At 44.2% G+C, this 19512-nt stretch overlaps 1 protein-coding gene across 1 annotated transcript in view; it reads left to right on the top strand.

Moving 5' to 3' along the window:
• Positions 1 to 16220, top strand: part of b4galt5 (UDP-Gal:betaGlcNAc beta 1,4- galactosyltransferase, polypeptide 5) — a gene marked incomplete at its 5' end in the record, with an annotated part of 55123 nt that extends 38903 nt beyond the window's left edge. The window contains 7 exons of the mRNA XM_083895371.1: positions 196 to 309; positions 765 to 892; positions 9183 to 9299; positions 10633 to 10820; positions 10906 to 11028; positions 13159 to 13266; positions 16003 to 16220. Of these exons, the coding sequence (XP_083751497.1) occupies positions 196 to 309; positions 765 to 892; positions 9183 to 9299; positions 10633 to 10820; positions 10906 to 11028; positions 13159 to 13266; positions 16003 to 16144 (920 nt within the window). The 3' untranslated portion in view covers positions 16145 to 16220. The remainder of the gene's footprint in view (positions 1 to 195; positions 310 to 764; positions 893 to 9182; positions 9300 to 10632; positions 10821 to 10905; positions 11029 to 13158; positions 13267 to 16002) is intronic.
• Positions 16221 to 19512: the final 3292 nt, after the last annotated feature.

The raw sequence follows: 19512 nt of genomic DNA, 5'->3' as shown, positions 1-19512 counted from the left end.
AAACAAGCTGATTGAACCAGTCTTACAGTTGGTGACTCACATGTAGTTAAGTCCATAGGTGAGATTCCAGTGATAGATAACGACAAGTGTTCTCATGCAGTTAAGTGTTGGTAAAAGCTGTTTTTGCAATGTGATGTTGACACTTGTGTATATTAATATTGTATATTCTGTATGTGTGTGTGCTTGTGATTGCAGATTATTCCTATGATTTTAATTTGAGTGAGAGCGATGCTCCTCCCTCCACATACCTGCCTGAGGGTTTCACCTACCTCCCCTCGCAGGTTTGTCCTGACAGGCTGCCCTCCATGAGTAAGTATGCTGTTAAAATCTATGATTGAAAGTTTAGTTTTAATGCCTGGCTTCGATCCCGACTCATAATTCTGCCACACACACACTCCGTGGCTGTCTCTCTTAACTTTTAATCACACTTAAACAGTGGTTTTTCTGGTTTTCTCTGTGCCGTTTAAAAAAAATAAAAATAAAAAAAATCCCTGAAGTGACTTTTCATTGTGCTTGTGTACATATTTATTTGAATAATGAACAGTTAAAAGATTCAAGGCGTGTGATTTATTTCAGCTTTGATTGATGATGCATACAAATTATGTCGGAACGGCACACGATAGCTTCACCCACATTGCTCAACCCTAACATGCGCCATTATGACTTTTATTTTGTCCCTTTTTCATCTTAATTTTTTAATATGTAATAGCATCTTTTTTTCCCTTTCTCTCCTTTTTATCTCAACACTCAAACCAAACTTTCAGAGGGCAGGTTGGTGGTGAACATGAGCGAGGTTTCTCTGGAGGAGGTTGAGGGATCCTTGCTGGAGACGGAGCTGAGTATAGCCCCAGGAGGTTACTGGAAACCCAAAGACTGTCTACCTCGATGGAAGGTATGTGTGGATGGATGTGATGCCATACTCACTGACTTACTATCCCATATGGAACTTTTCCACGATAGTCCTGGCTCACCTCGTCTTGCCTCGCCTCAGCACGGCACGATTAAGTTTGGTTTTCCACTACAAAAAAAAGTACCTAATCAACGTGGGTGGTGTCATCACTGCATGAAACTGCAGTGACTTTGTTTTACACGCGACACACTTTCATATTAATTTGTGAATGAAATATTCGATATTTGCAACGTTTATGGAATCAAACAAACACATTTAAAATAAGTTCATCATTTAGGCCTTTTGGTGCCAATGTGCAATGAAGTTTGCTAGTTTTCAGAAATTCAAATGACAAAAATCCTGAAGTGTAATAGACTCCTTGGGCTCCAATCCAGTCCAACTTTTGATCATCAGAGATGAATAAAACAAATAAAATATAAAAACGTGTGACATAATAGACCTAAGAACCAACAATAAAACATACAATAAAACAATGAAATACTGTAGAAAGTATAAAAGTTATACAATAAAACTATAAAAAAGATAAAACCAACACATGGCACGGCTGGTTTATACTGGGTCGAAAGCCGAAGAGTAAAAATGGGTGGACAGTGTTTAACATGCTGTGGAAGATTGTTCCACAATTTCGGTGCAGATTTTTCCACAATTTCGCTGCCCCCGATCCCGGGTACAATTTTTATCACTCTACGACCAAGATTCACGGATCCAGCCCCAAAATAAGAGCAAAACAACAACTGACTTTCAAGAACTACAACCAGAAATATTGTCTTACCTTTGCTGTTTATCAAAACAAATTATTTCCACCGCCTTCTAATGAAGACCTACACTTTCCAGCATGCTTTGGGGACAAATCCCGGTCTGATTGATCATTACAGAGCGACATTAGATCGTTCTGATTAGAGAAGGGCGAATGTCCGCCCAAATGCTTCATATGCATTTATGTCCTTTTGACTCGCTAATGAAGTGATTCACACGCATTTGGAGCGGGGTCTGATTCTACCGGTTTAGACGTTTAAAACGAGCTGTCAATCACCAGAATTGACCAAGGTAAGCCAGAGCTATGGCGCTGCGTAACTGAAGACACTTCAGAGCCACAGAGTTATTATTACGCACCGCACAGGGAGCATCGATTTTAGGCGAGGTATTATACTTCTTTTTTTTTTTTCAAAACAAGTTCTTTTTAGACCTGTAGTGAAATATAAATAAAATTTAATTGGTTTTTAATAATTTGGTGCCTAAGAAATCTCAAATGGCACAGATGGTGCCAAACTGAGTCAAAAGTGAGAACGCCCAGACATCTCTTTACTAAAACCGCTGTAATTTCACTCTGCTTTATTTCAGCAGCATCAGACTTTGCACAGCTCATGTCCACATGTTGTTACATGACCTCCATGTGTTTTTAAGCTCCTACTTCATATTTTAAAGGTGATATTTGCTTTAAAATGCAATATTTTTTTAGGCGAGAGAAAAAAATCCTTCATTTATGCTGTGTTCCATGTACATTTACTCTGACACAGTGACATCTACAGTGAAACTTACACCTCTGGTGGAATCTCACAAGTGTTATCTTTATTTTGATACCAAGATAATACACATAGAGCTTGTAACTGCATAAATTTACTTTAGTTTGGGCATGTCATTTTCGAGCAGGGACTCCAAAAGGAGGGTCAGGGAAGAAGAGGTTAAAATATAATTCAAGGAAATAAGTGCACATCATATGAGGTTGTGGGGGGGGGATTGAGTAACCAACCACTGTACAGAATTCTAGTTTGTACAGAATGCTAGCGATTACTGAATTAATTGTAATATAAATAAAATAACTTTTTCTGTCTATATTCTTAAACCAGATTTTCCTGAGATCCCCTCACAAAGGGCCAATTCCAATTCCTAACTTAACCCTCAGTCTTAACCCTCAAGCTCAACCCTTATCTCACAGGTGAGGTAAGTAGTTTATAGTGCCATCTAGAAGAGAGGCTGAAATTTACAACAAAGAACTGCTGCTCTGCTCACCCCCTCCCTTCCCTGAGCGCTACGGTATCCGCAGCTGGTCAAATGTCGTCCTCGTTGTCTTTCTCCGTGTCAGCAGATGAGGTTCGTGAGGTGAGGGAGAGGGCGAGCTACCGCGGCCGTAGCAGACGAAGCGTAGAGAGTGGAGGCGGGACTTCCGCTACAAGTAAAGAGACGCTTGATTTGTTCTCTCGCGTTTGTCCTTACAGGCTCCGGTAGAAACATGGTGTCTCGCTGCTAACAGTGGCTATGCAACCGCGGCCCGCGACCATGTTATTTTACATGACTTTTTGAAACACTACGAAAATGAAACAAAAACTATTATACAGCGACTAGACAATGCAGGAGCACATAATATGTATAAAAAAGTGGATTTTGGGTTATATAAACCCATAAATACTACACATTGTCCCTTTAACTGGCCCTCAAAACCAAGTGTTGAGGGTTATTCTGTCACTTAGAAATGGGACACCCCTTAAATGCAGATACATCTTCAGACTGCGGGGGGCAGAATAACGCGAAAACTGCGTCCAGTCTGTCAACTTCAAAAAAGAACAAGAAGAACACATTTACGTCAGGATTATTTATTACGATCCGTTTGTCAGTCAAGTTATTAGGTTGTCAGTTAGTTATAAGATGATACCGCCTTATTGAATGGTAAACGATAGCGAACGATCGCATGTGCGCACCGGCCGGCTATTGACAGTAGAAAGTAGAAAGAGCAGACTCAACAGAAGCGCTGAATTAAATTTGAAGCCACTGAACAGAAAGTGACGTTCTGCGATGAGCTGATAACTGGGATCGAGGCATATATGACATATTGTTCCCCGGGTCCATAGGACCTTTTTATATTATTATTATTAGTAGTATAATCCTGCGTCGGTTTTTTGGACAGCTCCATCATTACCTGACGTATCAAGCAAAGAAAACTATGGACTATGGATGTTGCCGTTAAAAAAAAAAAAAAGAAGGTGCTGCGCTCTCCTCCTGACTCACCTGCAGCTCACTGACAGCTGCCAGGGAGCGAGTTCTGCTGTTTCTATGGATCTAATGGATGTGTGACTTTCTTGTCAATAAGTAAATTAATAAATAAAGCGGATCATCACAACGGCTTTTTAGTCCCATTCCGTCCCTGGTTTCATCTGTGTTCATTCATTCGGGGTGAGTTCTCTTTCATAATATCTCGTGAGATGTCTCACTATGGGATGCACCCCCTGCTGCAGCCCTCAGAAGCATTAATCTCATTACGCCAATCCTGATTGGCTGGTGAAAGTGTCTGTCTGCCACAGGTAGTCCCACCTACCATAAATACTGTGTGCGGACGGGACCACGTCATTCAAACACCTCTTCTCACTCGGAGCATATCTCGCGTCCAGGGCTAACTGGCTAAACTGTCCACAGGCGATCTTATTTAGCTTCTGTCGCAGGGCGCCAGTTGCCTTGGATTTATTTGCTTCGTCGGTCACACCAGACCGAATTTACCGAATATTAGCACCCCAGCTAATCTTCGGTCCTTGCGGTTATCACGCCAGATAACCTCCCAGCTCGTCGCCCCACCACAGCGTTCGAGCACCCAGCGTTAGCACACCAGCTAACTGTCCAGCTCGGCGTCCCACCACGGCGCTCCGAGCACCGAGTACTAACACGCCAGTTAATTTCTCGGTTTTTCACAGTTAGCGCACCAGCTAACAGCCTCGACTCCCTGCCTGCGCACCAGCTCGCACGGAATGGAGGCTAAAATCCCTCACACCAGAGGGCACGGAGATTTTGAAGCCCGGCTCTGTCGCTGCGGGAATAATATATCGAGTAAGGATCCACACCAGGTCTGCTCGAGCTGCCTGGGGCTGGAACACGCCTGGCTGGCTATCGATGTCCCCGGCTCCTGTCAGAGCTGCGCGGCGTTCACCGTAAAGAGTCTCCGCAGACGGCTTGCGCACCAAGCTAGCCTGTCTGGCCGTGACCCATATCTCCCTTCTGACGGCGCCGCCGTCCAAGACGGAGAGGAGATGGAGGTCGCTGCGGTGGCACCGGGGGTTAACGTCAGCTGGGGCTCCCAGCTTGACTTAGCCGCGGTTCCCCCGCCGGAGGAAGACGTCCTAGATTTGGACTATGGGGAGGATGATGATGTCGCTTCTGAACTCCTCATATCAGAGGATGAAGATGAGGACGATTTATTCATTACTCCGGCCTGGGCTTCACAGCCCGCTGCCTCTGTCGCCTCTCGGGATGGGGGTGAGAGTAGCACACCAGCTTCTCCCCTCCCCGGCTCAGACATGCTCGACGTGTGTAAACGCGCTGCTGCCCGACTGGCTATCCCCTGGCCCGCTGTCGTAGCCGAGACCACCAGATCCCGCTACGAGGGGAAGAATTTGCGCATGCGGTTTCCCAGGGTTCACTGTACAGGTCTCCTAAACTGCCGAAGCCCCAGCCAGCCCCGCAACCCCACTCGGGCAGGGTCAGCTGGTCCAAGAAACCCTCGGCTCCGGTCACAGCTCCGCCGGCACAGCCCGCGCCAGCTGCTACACAGCGAGCTACGAAAAAGAAGAGAGCAGCCTGACAGCCCCTCTCTCCTCCGGTGATGCAGCTGGAAGTTCCCCGTTCTCCAGCTTCACCTGTTTGGCCTTTGAGTGTGATCTCCCGGCGGTCCATGCCAGAACGAGCCGAGAGAAGTGGACATCTGACAGCGGAGGGTTCAGCGGTTGCCCCTCTCTCATGTCCACAAGCACGCACACACACAAATGTTTTCATAAAGAATATAAAAAGTGTTCCGCTGCCGCATCCAGGCCGAGTGGCGAGGGCGCAGCTAATAAAAGCCAAAACTATCACTATAAACAGCGCGATGGCGACGCCCGCTGTTCTCCGTCGGAAGAGGGTCATATCCCTCCCCGAGACGGGGGCTGTGGTGTCCCCGCCGATGCACTGTCCACCCGGGAAGAAATTCGCAGCGTCGCCCCGGGGCAGTGTCACTGTTCCACCAGTAGATGGCACCACCCCACCGCGGCTGAAGCCTCTAGAGGTGGAGGAGCTGCAGTGTGTGTCCACTCTCTCCCTCAGACGCGAGAGATGGGCTACACTAGCAGCTTCACCCTGGGTGTTACGGACGATTTCGTGGGGGTACAGGCTGCAGTCCGCCGCTGTGCCCCCGCGTTTCGCCGGCATAATACACTCCCAGGCTCAGGGAGAGTCAGCTCACATTTTACAGGAGGAAATCCTCTCACTGTTAAACAAAGTAGCAATTTGTGTCGTCTCTCCCGCACAGTGTCAGAGCGGTTTTTACTCCAGGTATTTTCTCGTTCCCAAACGAGGGGGGAGCGGGATTCGCCCTATCCTGGATCTACGGGCTCTGAACAGATATCTCAGGAAATACAAGTTCAGGATGCTGACACACGCATCCCTGCTGCGTCTTGTGCGTCAGAACGACTGGTTCACTTCTGTCGATCTGAAAGACACGTATTTCCACATCCCCATTTATCCGCCCCACAGAAAATATCTGAGGTTCGCTTTCCAGGGGATCTGTTACGAGTACCGCGTACTTCCTTTCGGTCTGTCTTTAAGCCCGAGGGTGTTTGTGCGGTGCACGGAGGCGGCAATAGCCCCGCTGAGACGGCGGGGCATCCGCCTTGCCACATATCTGGACGATTGGTTGCTTTTGGCACAATCAGACCAGGAGGCCAGGGCGCATACGCGTATTCTCATGGAACACCTGTTATACCTGGGTTTCGTGATAAACGCGGAGAAGAGCATGCTGTCTCCAGCTCAGGACATAATCTTTCTGGGACTGTCCCTGAACTCGGTGACTTTCACAGTGGAAACATTCAAAGCATGTCTCGCGCTCTTTCATCCAGGCAAATCTGTTCAGTTCCGATTGTGTCTTCGATTACTCAGACTTATGGCATCTGCCATTCTCGTAGTTCCTCTCGGTCGCCTACACATTCCAGCTCTGGGTGGCCTCATGCCGGCTGAATCCCGTGCGTCATGGCGCACGGAGAGTGCTGGTAACACCGGCGTGCGCCAGGGCGCTGCGCCATTGGCATGTCCCGTCTTTCCTGACGCACGGAGTGCGCATGGGCTCTGTCCTGTTCAGGAAAGTGGTCACTACGGACGCCTGCCTGACAGGATGGGGCGGGATTCACGAGGGCCGGTCTGTGAGGGGCCACTGGAATGTGGACCTTCAGCGGTCTCACATAAATTTCCTGGAACTTTCAGCGGTGTTTCTATCCCTGAAACATTTCCTTCCGTCTCTCATGGGTCATCATGTCCTGGTGAGGACGGACAATACCACAACAGTGGCGTATATCAACCGTCAAGGGGGGTTACGCTCCCGTTGGTTGCATATGCTGGCACGCAGACTGAGGGTTTTTCACCCGCACCCGGAACGCATGGCGCTGTGGGCTTGGCCCCTGAGTGGCTCAATCTATCAGCTGTGGGACTCTCACAGCGTGTGATTTCCACTATACAAAGTGCTCAAGCCTCCTCCACTAGGTCTCTATATGACTGTAAGTGGAGAGTGTTTGAGAGTTGGTGCCACAGGAACAGCTACGTTCCCTTTCAGTGTCCAGTGGGAGTGATTTTGTCATTTCTGCAGGAGCTGATTGACAAACATAAAGCCTTCTCCACAATCAAAGTGTACTTGGCGGCTATCGCCGCCTGTCACATGGGTTTTGAGGAGCAAACTGCGAGCCAGCACCCGCTGGTTTGCCGTTTTATGAAGGGGGCACGCAGGCTCCTTCCCGTGTCCAGACCGCTGGTACCGCCATGGGATCTGGCTGTGGTTTTGGAGGGGCTTAAAGGGCCCCCGTTTGAACCACTGGAGGAGGCAGACTTAAAGCACGTGTCTCTTAAGACTGTGTTACTGCTGGTGCTGGCTTCCGCTAAAGAGGTTAGTGACATTCATGCACTTTCTGTGCATCCGTCATGTGCTCAACTTTTCCCGGGCGATGTGAGGATGATTTTGAAGCCCAACCCGGCTTTTGTGCCTAAGGTGGTTGGTTCATGTTCTCCTATTGACCTTGTGGCCTTTCCTGCCTCACCAGGTGGGCGGTCACATGTGTTGTGTCCAGTTCGTGCTGTGCGCACTTACATGGAAAGGACAAAGGCTTTCAGGAGGAGTGATCAGCTGTTTGTCTCTTGGGCTACGCCTCATAAGGGAAAACCTGTCACAAAGCAGCGCCTGTCCCACTGGGTGGTGGAGGCGATAGCTTTGGCCTATACGAGTCAAGGTTTGCAGCCGCCTGTGGGCCTGCGAGCGCATTCGACTCGGGGTTTGGCCGCATCCTGGGCCTTGTTCAGGGGGGTTTCTGTTCAGGACATTTGTGCCGCGGCGAGTTGGTCCTCGCCTCTCACTTTTGTTCGTTTCTATATGCTGGATGTTTCCGCTCCGTGCGTAGCACAAGCAGTTTTACTGGCCTCGTAGAGCAGAGCAGAGGACCTTCCCTGTGGGTTGGTGGACGCTTGATAAGCTTGTCTGGCAATACGGGAGCTACGACATCCCAAAGTGAGACATCTCACGAGATACTATGAAAGAGAACTTAAGGTTATTAACATAACCCCGGTTCTCTGAGTAATATGAGTGAGATGTCTCACCAGACAACCCTTCTTGCTTGGGCGAGTGAGAAGAGGTGCTTATCTTGAATGACGTGGTCCCGTCCGCACACAGTATTTATGGTAGGTGGGACTACCTGTGGCAGACGGACACTTTCACCAGCCAATCAGGATTGGCGTAATGAGATTAATGCTTCTGAGGGCTGCAGCAGGGGGTGCATCCCATAGTGAGACATCTCACGAGATATTACTCAGAGAACCTGGGTTATGTTAATAACCTTAAGTTTCCATTACGCGTGCCAACAGCCTTTGATCTGACGTCAGAGGCGACGGGACTATCGATATAGATGATATATCTATAGCTGATTCAGATAGTTACATTAAATAGTGATTGTTGTGATTATTTATTGCATTTAAATGTGCCTGGAACTGGAAGGGTTAGGGTTAGGGTAACCTGCGCCCCGTTAGTAGATCAGCATCAACGCAAATCTGCGGGTGCAATCCAGTTTGCACACGTTTTTGCACGTGCAAAGCTTTAGTAAATCAGGCCCCAAGTGTGCGGTCTGCTTCTTGTCTGTTCTATGCTCAAATTTGAATAAATTGACAGAATCCTTTCATGTGGGGGCAGGCTTTATAAAAAAATATGTTTATAATGTTCAGTTTCTGACAACAAACCGTCCCTTAATGTTACACACTAACATTGTATTGTGCTGTCTGTCTGCAGGTGGCCATCCTTGTCCCATTCAGGAACCGACATGAACACTTACCAATCCTCCTGAGACACCTGGTGCCAGTGCTGCAGAAACAGAAAATCCAGTTTGCCTTTTACGTCATAGAGCAGGTACACGCACACTCATTCTTGTGCATGTTTCCACTATGTTCCCAGATCGCCATGGCACGGTTTAGGTTGGTTTTCCACCACAAAATGTACCTTCTCAACGTAGGCGGACTCCTCACTGCATGGCTGCATGAAACTTTGGTGACTTTGCTTTACACAAACACACACACGAGTAGTGACTTGTAAAGCAGTTGTTTTCAGTGTAACTGGATCATTAGACTCAGTTAAAATATTTGTTCAGTACTTCCTCCATGACCGGAGCACAGACTCTGTCTGACACAGTCACTGGACTGAAATACAGGCAGGCTCCTCTGTTGAATACTGAGATTTTAAACATTTCCAACAAGCCGGTGGAAACACACTATAAGTGAGGACACTAATATGCATCTCCTATCCCACGGGTTGGGCAACATTATTTTCCAGAGGGCCACACTGGCATAAATGAAGCAAGTTGAAGGGTCACAAATGAAAGGTTTTAAATAAATCATCATTAAACTTCACAGAACTTAAACAGAGGAACAGGTACAATGGCAGACTTCTGAGAAGGTCTTCTGTCCCCAACGCCATCCAACTTTACAACAACACTCAGAGGGTGGGTAGGGGTGTAAAGGTCTCTACATCTTATCTTATATGTTTCACCTCTAGCATGCCTCTTTTTCTTCCTGGCTATATTTGCACCCAGACAAAACTTGAGTTGCTGGCTGTGTGTTACCCCATGTGTGTTCTAACCCCTTACCCCCAACCCTTAGGGGTGTGAATCGCCAGAGACGCCACGATACAATATTATCGGGATATTTAAGTCGCCATACAACATTATTACGATATTGCGATATACTCACACAGCTGCTCTAGTGAGACTGAGTACTTGGCACCATCTAGTGGATTGAAATGTTTTTTTTGTTTTGTTTTTTAAAAAAAAAAAATATTTGTAACATCATAAAAAAATCAAAAATAAATCCATAATTGGTGTCTCAAAAGCGATATAATATACGCACTATTTCACTGTATCGATTTACCCCCTTCACCCACACTAACCCTTAACTTAACCTTAACTTGAACCTAATTCTAACCTTAACACCAAGTCTAAACAGAAATTTTAAGGTGTGACAGAACGTAAGGACCAGCTAAATTGAGTCCTCACTTGAGTCCTAAACTTAAGCAGCTTCTAACAAAATGAGGTATCTGCTTAATTAGGACCAGATTTTGGTTTCCATGAGGACTACTGGTCCTAAAAACGTTACAAATACAACAACTCTTGAGTTTCTCTCTTGGGATGGAAATTATCTCAGACAACAAAAACAGAGGCCTTTAAAATATGATGTCTTTTCTTCTTAAGGGGGGCACGGAGCCATTTAACCGAGCCATGTTGTTCAACGTGGGCTACAAGGAGGCAATGAAGGACCTGGACTGGGACTGTCTGATATTCCATGACGTGGACCACCTCATGGAGAATGACAGGAACTACTACGGCTGCACGGACATGCCACGACACTTTGCTGTCAAGCTGGACAAATACTCCTACATGTGAGTGCTGCTGAGCCTGTGTCAATGTGTGCTCCTTTCCTAATAGGCATATAATAATAATAATAAGTGTAATTGTTCCTCCAAGGCTTCCATATAATGAGTTCTTTGGCGGTGTCAGCGGCCTGACAGTGGAGCAGTTCAAGATGATTAATGGATTTCCTAATGCGTTCTGGGGTTGGGGAGGTGAGGATGATGACCTCTGGAACAGGTGAATGAAGCTTTTAGATTGTTTGTCAGTTTCCATATTGCAACACAACAATGCAGTCCATGACAGGCTGCTGTGTAAACACAATATAAATATGCATTACATCCAAGTACAAATCACATTTTTTCATTTCTTGAGTAGAAATTAGCAGTCGATGTTCACTCAGATTTTGAAACACTTGACCAGAAACCACAGGTCTGAACGATATCCGCTGTTTTTAACACTGCACCCTCAATGTTTCCATGGAAATGTTTAGCACGTCCACAAATGTCAGTCAACCACAATCTGTGACGTGGTATTGACTTCCTTTTCTGACTGACAGTAAATGCTTTATGCTTAATGCTTTAACCATTTAATACTTTAAGAATACCATTTTTTTAAAAGTTATTAACACTTAGTAAATCATTAAATAACAGTATAGACAAGTTAGACTGCTTCTAATTTTGTAAGCCACCAACAGAGATTTATTCAAAAGATGAAACGACAAAAAACTTCACGCGTTTATAATTTTCCAACTGTATTATTGTGGAATTTTCTGAGAACATAAAAAATCAGCTTACTCCTGTTTATTCACAATTTTCTGTCATAGCGCTGCAGTGTGTGTGTGTGTGTGTGCATGCGTGTGTGTGTGTGAGAGAGTGTTACTTCCCTGACATAAACTGCCGCTTTGCACTTGTCTTGTCACACCTTTTATCTTCATTCTACAAATAGCACAGATTATTGTGTTTATATGTATATTCATATTTTGTAAAGTATTGCCCTGTACTATTTATTTTCTCTTATTTTCTTGGATTTTATTTTTAATTTGGTTTAATAGTTGTTTGTTGTGGTGCTTTATCTGGTAGTACTAAATCCTCTGATTGAAGAGTGGAGCTGAGGAACTTTGACCAGACTGCATAGAAAATAATGTTTTTAAAAAAGTCAACAAAAATACATTAATTCATTTGTTTTGGCCCTAATTACTTTAAAAGCTCAATACTTTGTCAGGTGGTACTTGGTATAAAATATTTGAGAACCACTTGAGTTAGCAACACCTGGTACTAAACATGATTCTGAGAGTATTAAAAGAATTCACATACAGTCACACCCTTACTTTTAAGTAAGTGCTCAACACTATAATAACAAAAGGGTAGAATTGAAGGAAAAAGCATTGTAATTTAATGAAAGGATTCCTTTGAGAGGGTTTATGTGATATACTAGGGATGAGTATGAGTATTAGATTATTGCATTATTTGCTTGATATAATAAGTAAATCAGTTACTGTGACTATTCATAGTATATTAAAAAGATAAAATAAATATATTTATATCAATGATTGCATTTATAAAAAACAAAACGTTATACTCTAATGACTACTTATTTGTGGTGCATCTATTACTGCACGTCCTTGGAGAGGAATCACTCCTCTGTGGTTCTTCCTGAGGTTTCTCCAAGATGAGACAAGACAAACAAGAGTTTTTGTGGCGTTTTTCCTCAATCAATGTGAGGTTCTCAGGGCAGAGAGGGTGTCACCTGCTGTACAGACTGAAAATTGTTTGTTGGTGATTTTGGGCTATATAAATAAAATTGACTTTGACAACGTGGCAGTCCAAGTACTTTCTGCCGCATGTGTTTCATGTGTGTTAGTGAAGCTCAACATGCTGTGGATATTTTTTTACCAGGGTCCTTGAATGCATCTCTTTAGATGCTCTCCTGTTTGCTCAACACTACATTACTTTCACTAGCTCTCATGTGCTAGAGTTTAGAATATTTGCATATTCAACAAATAATACAGTTGAATATTCCAGTATTGAATGTTTAATTGTCACTATTCATCTCATGGCTGTTCAGCCTGCTTCCAGAAAGGAAAAAAAAAAAAAAAACATTTTATGTAAAGTCAGAGGAGGAAATGAATGATGAGAAAGGAGCTTCCGGCCACAGAGCCATCCTAAAAGTGAGCAATCGCTGCTAAGCTTTGTACTATTTATGTGCTAATGACCACTTTTGTGTGCACTTACTGTGAAACCACTTCACCCTGTATTTGTCTGTTTCTCATTAGACTGTTAATCATTATGCTTGATGTGAAAATATAAAAGTCGGTGTATAGTAAATGCTCCACCTGACTGTGTGCGTGTGCCTTGTGTGTTTGCACAGGGTGCAGTTTGCAAACCTCACAGTGAGCAGACCACACGGAGAACAGGGACGCTACATGTCAATACCACATCACCACCGTGGTGAAGTTCAGTTTCTGGGAAGGTTAGTGTGCAGCTCTTTCTTACACACGCACACACGCTTTCTCTCGACAGTCATTGACATAATGCACCCTAACATTAAACATCACAACTAAATGCCTGACCTTTAACTTAAAACCAGGCCTTAAAGGTGAAGTAAGTAGTTTATAGGGCCATCTAGAGGAGAGGCTGAAATTTACAAAATCTGCTCACCCCCTCCCTTCCCTGAGCGATACGGTATCCGCAGCTGGTCAAATGTCGTCCTCGTCGTCTTTCTCCATGTCAGCAGATGAGGTTCATGAGGTGAGGGAGAGGGCGAGCTACCGCGGCCGTAGCAGACGAAGCGGAGATAGTGGAGGCGGGACTTCCGCTACAAGTAAAGAGAGGCTTGATTTGTTCTCTCGCTCAGGTAGAAACATGGCGTCTCGCTGCTAACAGTGGCTAAGCAACCGCGGCCCGCGACCATGTTATTTTACATGACTTTTTGAAACACTACGAAAATGAAACAAAAACTATTATACAGCGACTAGACAATGCAGGAGCATATAATATGTATAAAAAAGTGGATTTTGGGTTATATAAACCCATAAATACTACACAGTGTCCCTTTAAGCCCCCCCAAAAATCTTAAAAATTGTGAGAACCAGACAAGATGTCCTCACTTTGCTAAAATGGTCTTCAATCCCTATTTTTTATATCATAGGTTGGTAAGTAAGTTTGCCCTGGGGACAATTTTTCTTCTTTACAATTGAATATTGGGCTGAACAAACCAATCTTGTACCAAAAAAAAAGCCTAATTTCCTAAATGTATTGATTTTAAATAAAGAACAGAAATGTGTCCCATCTAACCACAATTCAAATCGTAGCCCTAAACTTAACCAGTTCCTCAGAAATTAGGTCTACTGGTCTTGACACACACACACACAAAAACACTTCGACTCTTAGAATCATGTGATGTAAGCTGGTCACATGAAAAGCCAGAGCAGTAACTTTGAGAGAATTTCAGCTCTTTTAAAGACTTTGCATGTGACCTGCTCATAGCCTTCAGGGCAGAATTCCGATCATTGCTCCCTCTGCTCTCTGATACTTATTCAGTCAGAGATACTCAATTATAAAATTACACACATATATATATATACTGGATTTTAGAAACCAAATAAATTTTCTGATATATATCAGAAAATGTATTTATATCAGAAAATGTATTTGGTTTCTAAAATCTAGTCTACTCTATTGCCGTTCCCAAGCCTAGATAAAAGGGAGGGCTCTGGTGATCTGCTGTGGTGACCCCTATAGAGGTATAAGGAGTAAGAGGTATATTTTTTTGACCTTTAATGGGCCAGTACGATAAACTGTTTTTAAATAACTGACGCTGGGTCTGGAATGTAAAGACTGTTTTTAAGTGCCTTAAGGAACGTTTATTCTCATGAATGGTTGATCCCGTCCCTTTTACAGTCAAATAGACCATAAAGCAATGCATTCGTTGTGCTGTGATTGACCACTTAGTCTCATCCAATAGGTGCATGATTGCTGATAGGGAGTAACAAGAAGGTTTCTTCTGGTTTTCGAAAAACCCAACATGGCCAAAACACTAAACTCAGGGAGAATGGTCCACTTAGGACACCACACCCAGTGGGACAACACATCCAAAAATTGTAAACATAACGCCGGGGGCGTGTGAGCTCCAAAAGTTGTCGCGGCGCTAGGGCAAGCACCTCTGAATTTTTCTAACTTTGTCGGCTATGGCGCACGCTAACTCTTCATTTTCAATGGAATGACTCTTCTGTCTGAGAGCACCGAGACAGTCACATGGACTTAAGAGTGGTAACCCAGGGGGAAAAGCCCTCCCGGTGATTCTGGTGGAGCTGGGATGGCTGGCCCAATACGTGAAACACCAAGAGATGGACAATAACGTTGAGACCAATGTAAGCGATAGCGACGAGTTATTGTTTACTATTGTTGAGAGGCCACAAATGTTTATCCAGCAGCACAAGTTGAATATTTTAGTTGTACACCCCCTGCCATTTAGGCGAATATTGCTATGAACAACACTGTGTGTATAAGTGACCTTGGCAGTGACGTCACCGCCGGTTGCGAAAACCTGTAAATGTTAGTGAAAGGCAGAATTATTACTGACATTATGTGACCCAATCACCATTAAGTGGTTGTTTTTGCCACAGTGTTTCTATTAATGTGCATGCTTTTTGGAAGTACATGAACGCAGGACTTCAAAATAGGCACACTTGGATGATGTCATTGTGTGTCGCCACTTGTCTGACATGGTTGCTTATCATCAGATTGATAAATCCCCTGCCAGCCACGTTCATGTAGGCCCAACAAAGGTTATATTTAGGCTGACAAATATAGGTTTGTCCATGGTTTCCACGGTGGCCCCCACACGTGTTTGCCCTTGTCCACTTCGTACCCTTTCCAATCTACCTGTGTACTAAGTGTGTACTACTAAGTAGGCACAGGCTTAAAGTGGGTAAATCATGAAGGTCCCATATGGTTTCAGTAACATAACCTTAGCTTGGCACCAGGCTTTTAGCTAGGGTGTCTTCACCTAAGTAAAACTAATTTCTTATTATCTTCTGTACCGGGCGCCCTGCTAGCCCAGATGCACTGCTAGCTAAAAGCCTGCTTGGGACCCATATTGTCAGCCCAAATATAATCATCCTGGGGCCCACGTGGACATGCTGGCTGGGTCTCGCCTTGTTTTCCATACAGTGAATAAAAAGCTTCTTCCCTCTTCCTTCTGCAGGTATAGTCTATTACGCCACTCAAAGGAGCGACAGAAAGTGGACGGTCTCAACAACCTGAACTACTCGCCCATTGTGTCCAGGAAGCCTCTCTACACCAACATTACAGTGAGCCTGAGCAGAAACCTTGCACCTGTGGCCGACTACTGACCAAGGCACAGCCGGACTGCAGACCACCAGGGAATCTCTGTCCTATGTGACATCAGCCATATTTCACCTGTCTCAGCACTGCTTTAGGACTTTTCACTTGATTTAATCTTTTTTTATTTTGTTTATATGCAAAAAAAAAGAAGACTTAAAAACTAGGGATATATGCTGCACCAGTTTGTGCAGCAGTCCATCACTCCTTCTCATCTGAGCTTATCTAATCTTCTCTCTCTCCACATGCCTTTTGCACCATTTTGGCCTTCAGCATCCATTCAGCTATTCATTCATTCATTCATTTTCTGATTCAATAAGTTCATGCCTACACTGCTGTGCTTATTTCTTGAAATATAGGCCACGATAACGACAGTTTGGCTTGCATGTGCTGACTCTTTCCCTTAGGCTTTGATTTGTTTGTTTTTGGGGGGTTTTATTGCACTTGTCATTTTCACAAATGCAGTAAACCTGGGAAAACATTTACACATAGACACCTCCACTAACACCACCACCATCACATAGCAACTCTGGATTCCTGCAGCTGGTTCTGCAGATGCCAAATCTTCAAGTGAAGAGTGCTAGAGAGAATTATATATATAAAGAGTGAGTATAATTAATCCTGACGTTTGGAGAATATTGAAACCTAGATCATGTCTCAGTGGCTCCATTTTGTCTCCGGTGAACCTAGCATTTAAAGACTGTGATGTTTATGTCTTTGCATAGTTCCGGCTGTATGTTTGTTCAACCTGTTTAGCAATAAGCTGCAAAAGCAGACAGCGGGAAAACATAGATCCTGACTTCCTTCACTTATTACAGATGCAATAGAGTGGGTGCTAGCACACACACACCTTACTGGACTACAGCAAGGGAGTGACTGTGTATGCAAACTTGGCGCTCACCTTTGCCTAAGCAAACACGCCGCCCTCTGTCACAATCTTTGTTTGTGTCGTGTGACAGTGAAGGAGAGCTATGCAAATGGCCCGAGTGTGTGTGCGCTCTACTGTCAGTGCGAGGTTTTCATTCGAGTGACCTGGGAGAATTTTTCCACCCCTGAAACTGTGACAGGCTTAGCTTTATACCCAGATGCTAATTTGTGTGGTGCGGTGTGTTGCTGGGTGCAAAGCTGTTGTTATGTTTTCAGATCTCCACATCTTTATTCATGTTTAGTCCTCTCGATTGTTTTTACAGTGAGAAGAGAAGTATAGGTAGGAATTACTTGATCGCTGGCACTGTCACTGGTGTTTACAGAAGCTTTTGCTTTGTTTTGTTTCAGACTGTCTCGTATTTGTGTTGACGTTCGCCAGCCCTCCTTGTGGGTGCTGTGAAATCTCCTCAATGATAAATCTATAGCTGCCTTTATTTCCTTTGTACTACTTTATTTTGACTCATGTCACTGAAACATCAGGTAATAAACTACTGATTATCCCTTTTAGCTTGGAGCTAGGTTTTGGCACAGTCAGAACAGGATATTGGGAGTCTTTGTTGGATGGCGTGTAGCCTAAAGGTCAGTGTGAACAGTGTGTCTCCGCAAGCAGATACATTTTACAGCTAAATAGACGGTGAAAAAATCTTTCACATCACTTTCGATGTCTGTACCTGTCAAATATGTCACAAACACAACAATGCGTCCTCACCGTACACCCTCCCTGAATCTAACAAGACTTTTATTGTGAAATATTTGGACGTCACGCACTGCACTACAGACGTGTTCAGTATATTTGCAGGTGTGACAGCCTATATGCAGCAGCAGTTGCTAAAACTCTGCCTCCTTTATGTGTGTATGTGTGTGACAGTAATGTTTTTTGAGCAACATATCCCCCAAAAAGAGAAAAAAAGTATTTTGTACACTCTTTCCACACTGGCTATGTGTTCTCTCATCATGCAGCTGCTTCATTTCACACAAATCGCCTTGTATGCATTTCTTATGATGTATCTGAAGGGGGAAAATGTGGTTGGTTGAAAAAATTAGAAAAAGAAAATGAAGACGCGAAGAGGCTGGCCCTCTTTTTTTTTTTTTTTTAATTTATTTGATCGTTTATGGATTATTTTTTGGAATTGTTCAGTTTTTTTATGGCGATGATTAAGGTGACCTACTGTAAGACAGTGTTACGCGCACTGAAACCTGTAATTGTTTTTAATTGTGTGTGGCGATTGTGAGGTTCAGGTCCATGTACCAAAAAAAAAAAACATGAAAACACCATTCCATTTCGTTCAAACATGCACTCCTGAGAAACTACGAGAGGAGGAGCACGCTTTAAACTAAATGGAATGGGGCCATTGTAGCCTAGTGTGTATTAATCTGCTGAAAAGACACAATGGAGGAGCATGAGGAGGCCATTTTGTGTGACAACCACAGGAAGAGCAAGACACCTAATGAGGAAAAATACTAGTGGTCGCTGTCTTTCACTGGACACCTCCTTTATTCTTAATGATTATCAATGGTGCTGACTCTCTTGACGTGTTTACTGGAACCAATCCTTACATTACCAAGGCTCAAAACATCAGGGGCTTAGGCTGGGGTCATACTTTCCACATCCATGTGTCCTCAGACACAAAACTTTGGGGGATAGACACAAGCACCTATGTGTTTTGTGACCTTAGTAGACTACACAAGCTATCAGTCCAGTTTGTTAGCAAAACGCAAGACCAGGGCTCTCAAGCTCAAATGGTCCTGGGTGCCAATGAGCATCTCGTCGTAAAGCGTAAAGTGTGACCTGGGGCTAATGCTAGCAGAGCAGCGTCAGTCACGGCCGTCTAAGTAGCAAGTGTTGCTAAAGCTGCTAAAGGTACGGCGACTCTCTGTCCGACAAAAGCACTGTCGGCAGAGAGAGCGGCCTTGCTCCCGACCTCCGATTCGACCATGTAGCGTTTAAGCTTAAACGCCCTAAACCTGAGTAAATTTGCTAGCACCTGTGATGCAGCATAAACAAAGAAAAACAACAGAAAATCAAATTAAGTTTGGAAACAAACTGAATTAGCAATTGGTTGCAGTGTATCACGGCTGCTATCCCATGCGTTTACCTCCTCACCAGTCGCCTGGGAGGTGTCCAGCGAAGGTCACAGAGGGTAGCGCCGTTTGCGTTAGTTACGTTTTACGTTTTTCCATGTGTGTTTGAGTGAAATGGCTAAGTGTCCTCCATCTACATTTAAAGTTAGTTTTTTTTTGTTTGTTTGTTTTGTATTCCAGCACTGATAAGAACATAAATCCGTGATTTTTTTTTTTTAAGTTATTTACTAAATGTCACAAGACTTTTTTTTTCATTGCTTTAAATCAAAAGCTAGATGGACATTATAGCAAAAACGCCAAATGGTTTTAGTTTGAGTGTTCAGGTGAAGATTCAAACCTCCATATATATATATGTTTATATATATGTGTA

This window comes from Microchirus variegatus (genome assembly GCF_963457635.1).
Source record: "Microchirus variegatus genome assembly, chromosome: 9".
NCBI lineage: Eukaryota > Metazoa > Chordata > Actinopteri > Pleuronectiformes > Soleidae > Microchirus > Microchirus variegatus.
Note: the sequence above shows the minus strand (reverse complement) of the source record. Positions and strands in the feature narration are given on the sequence as shown.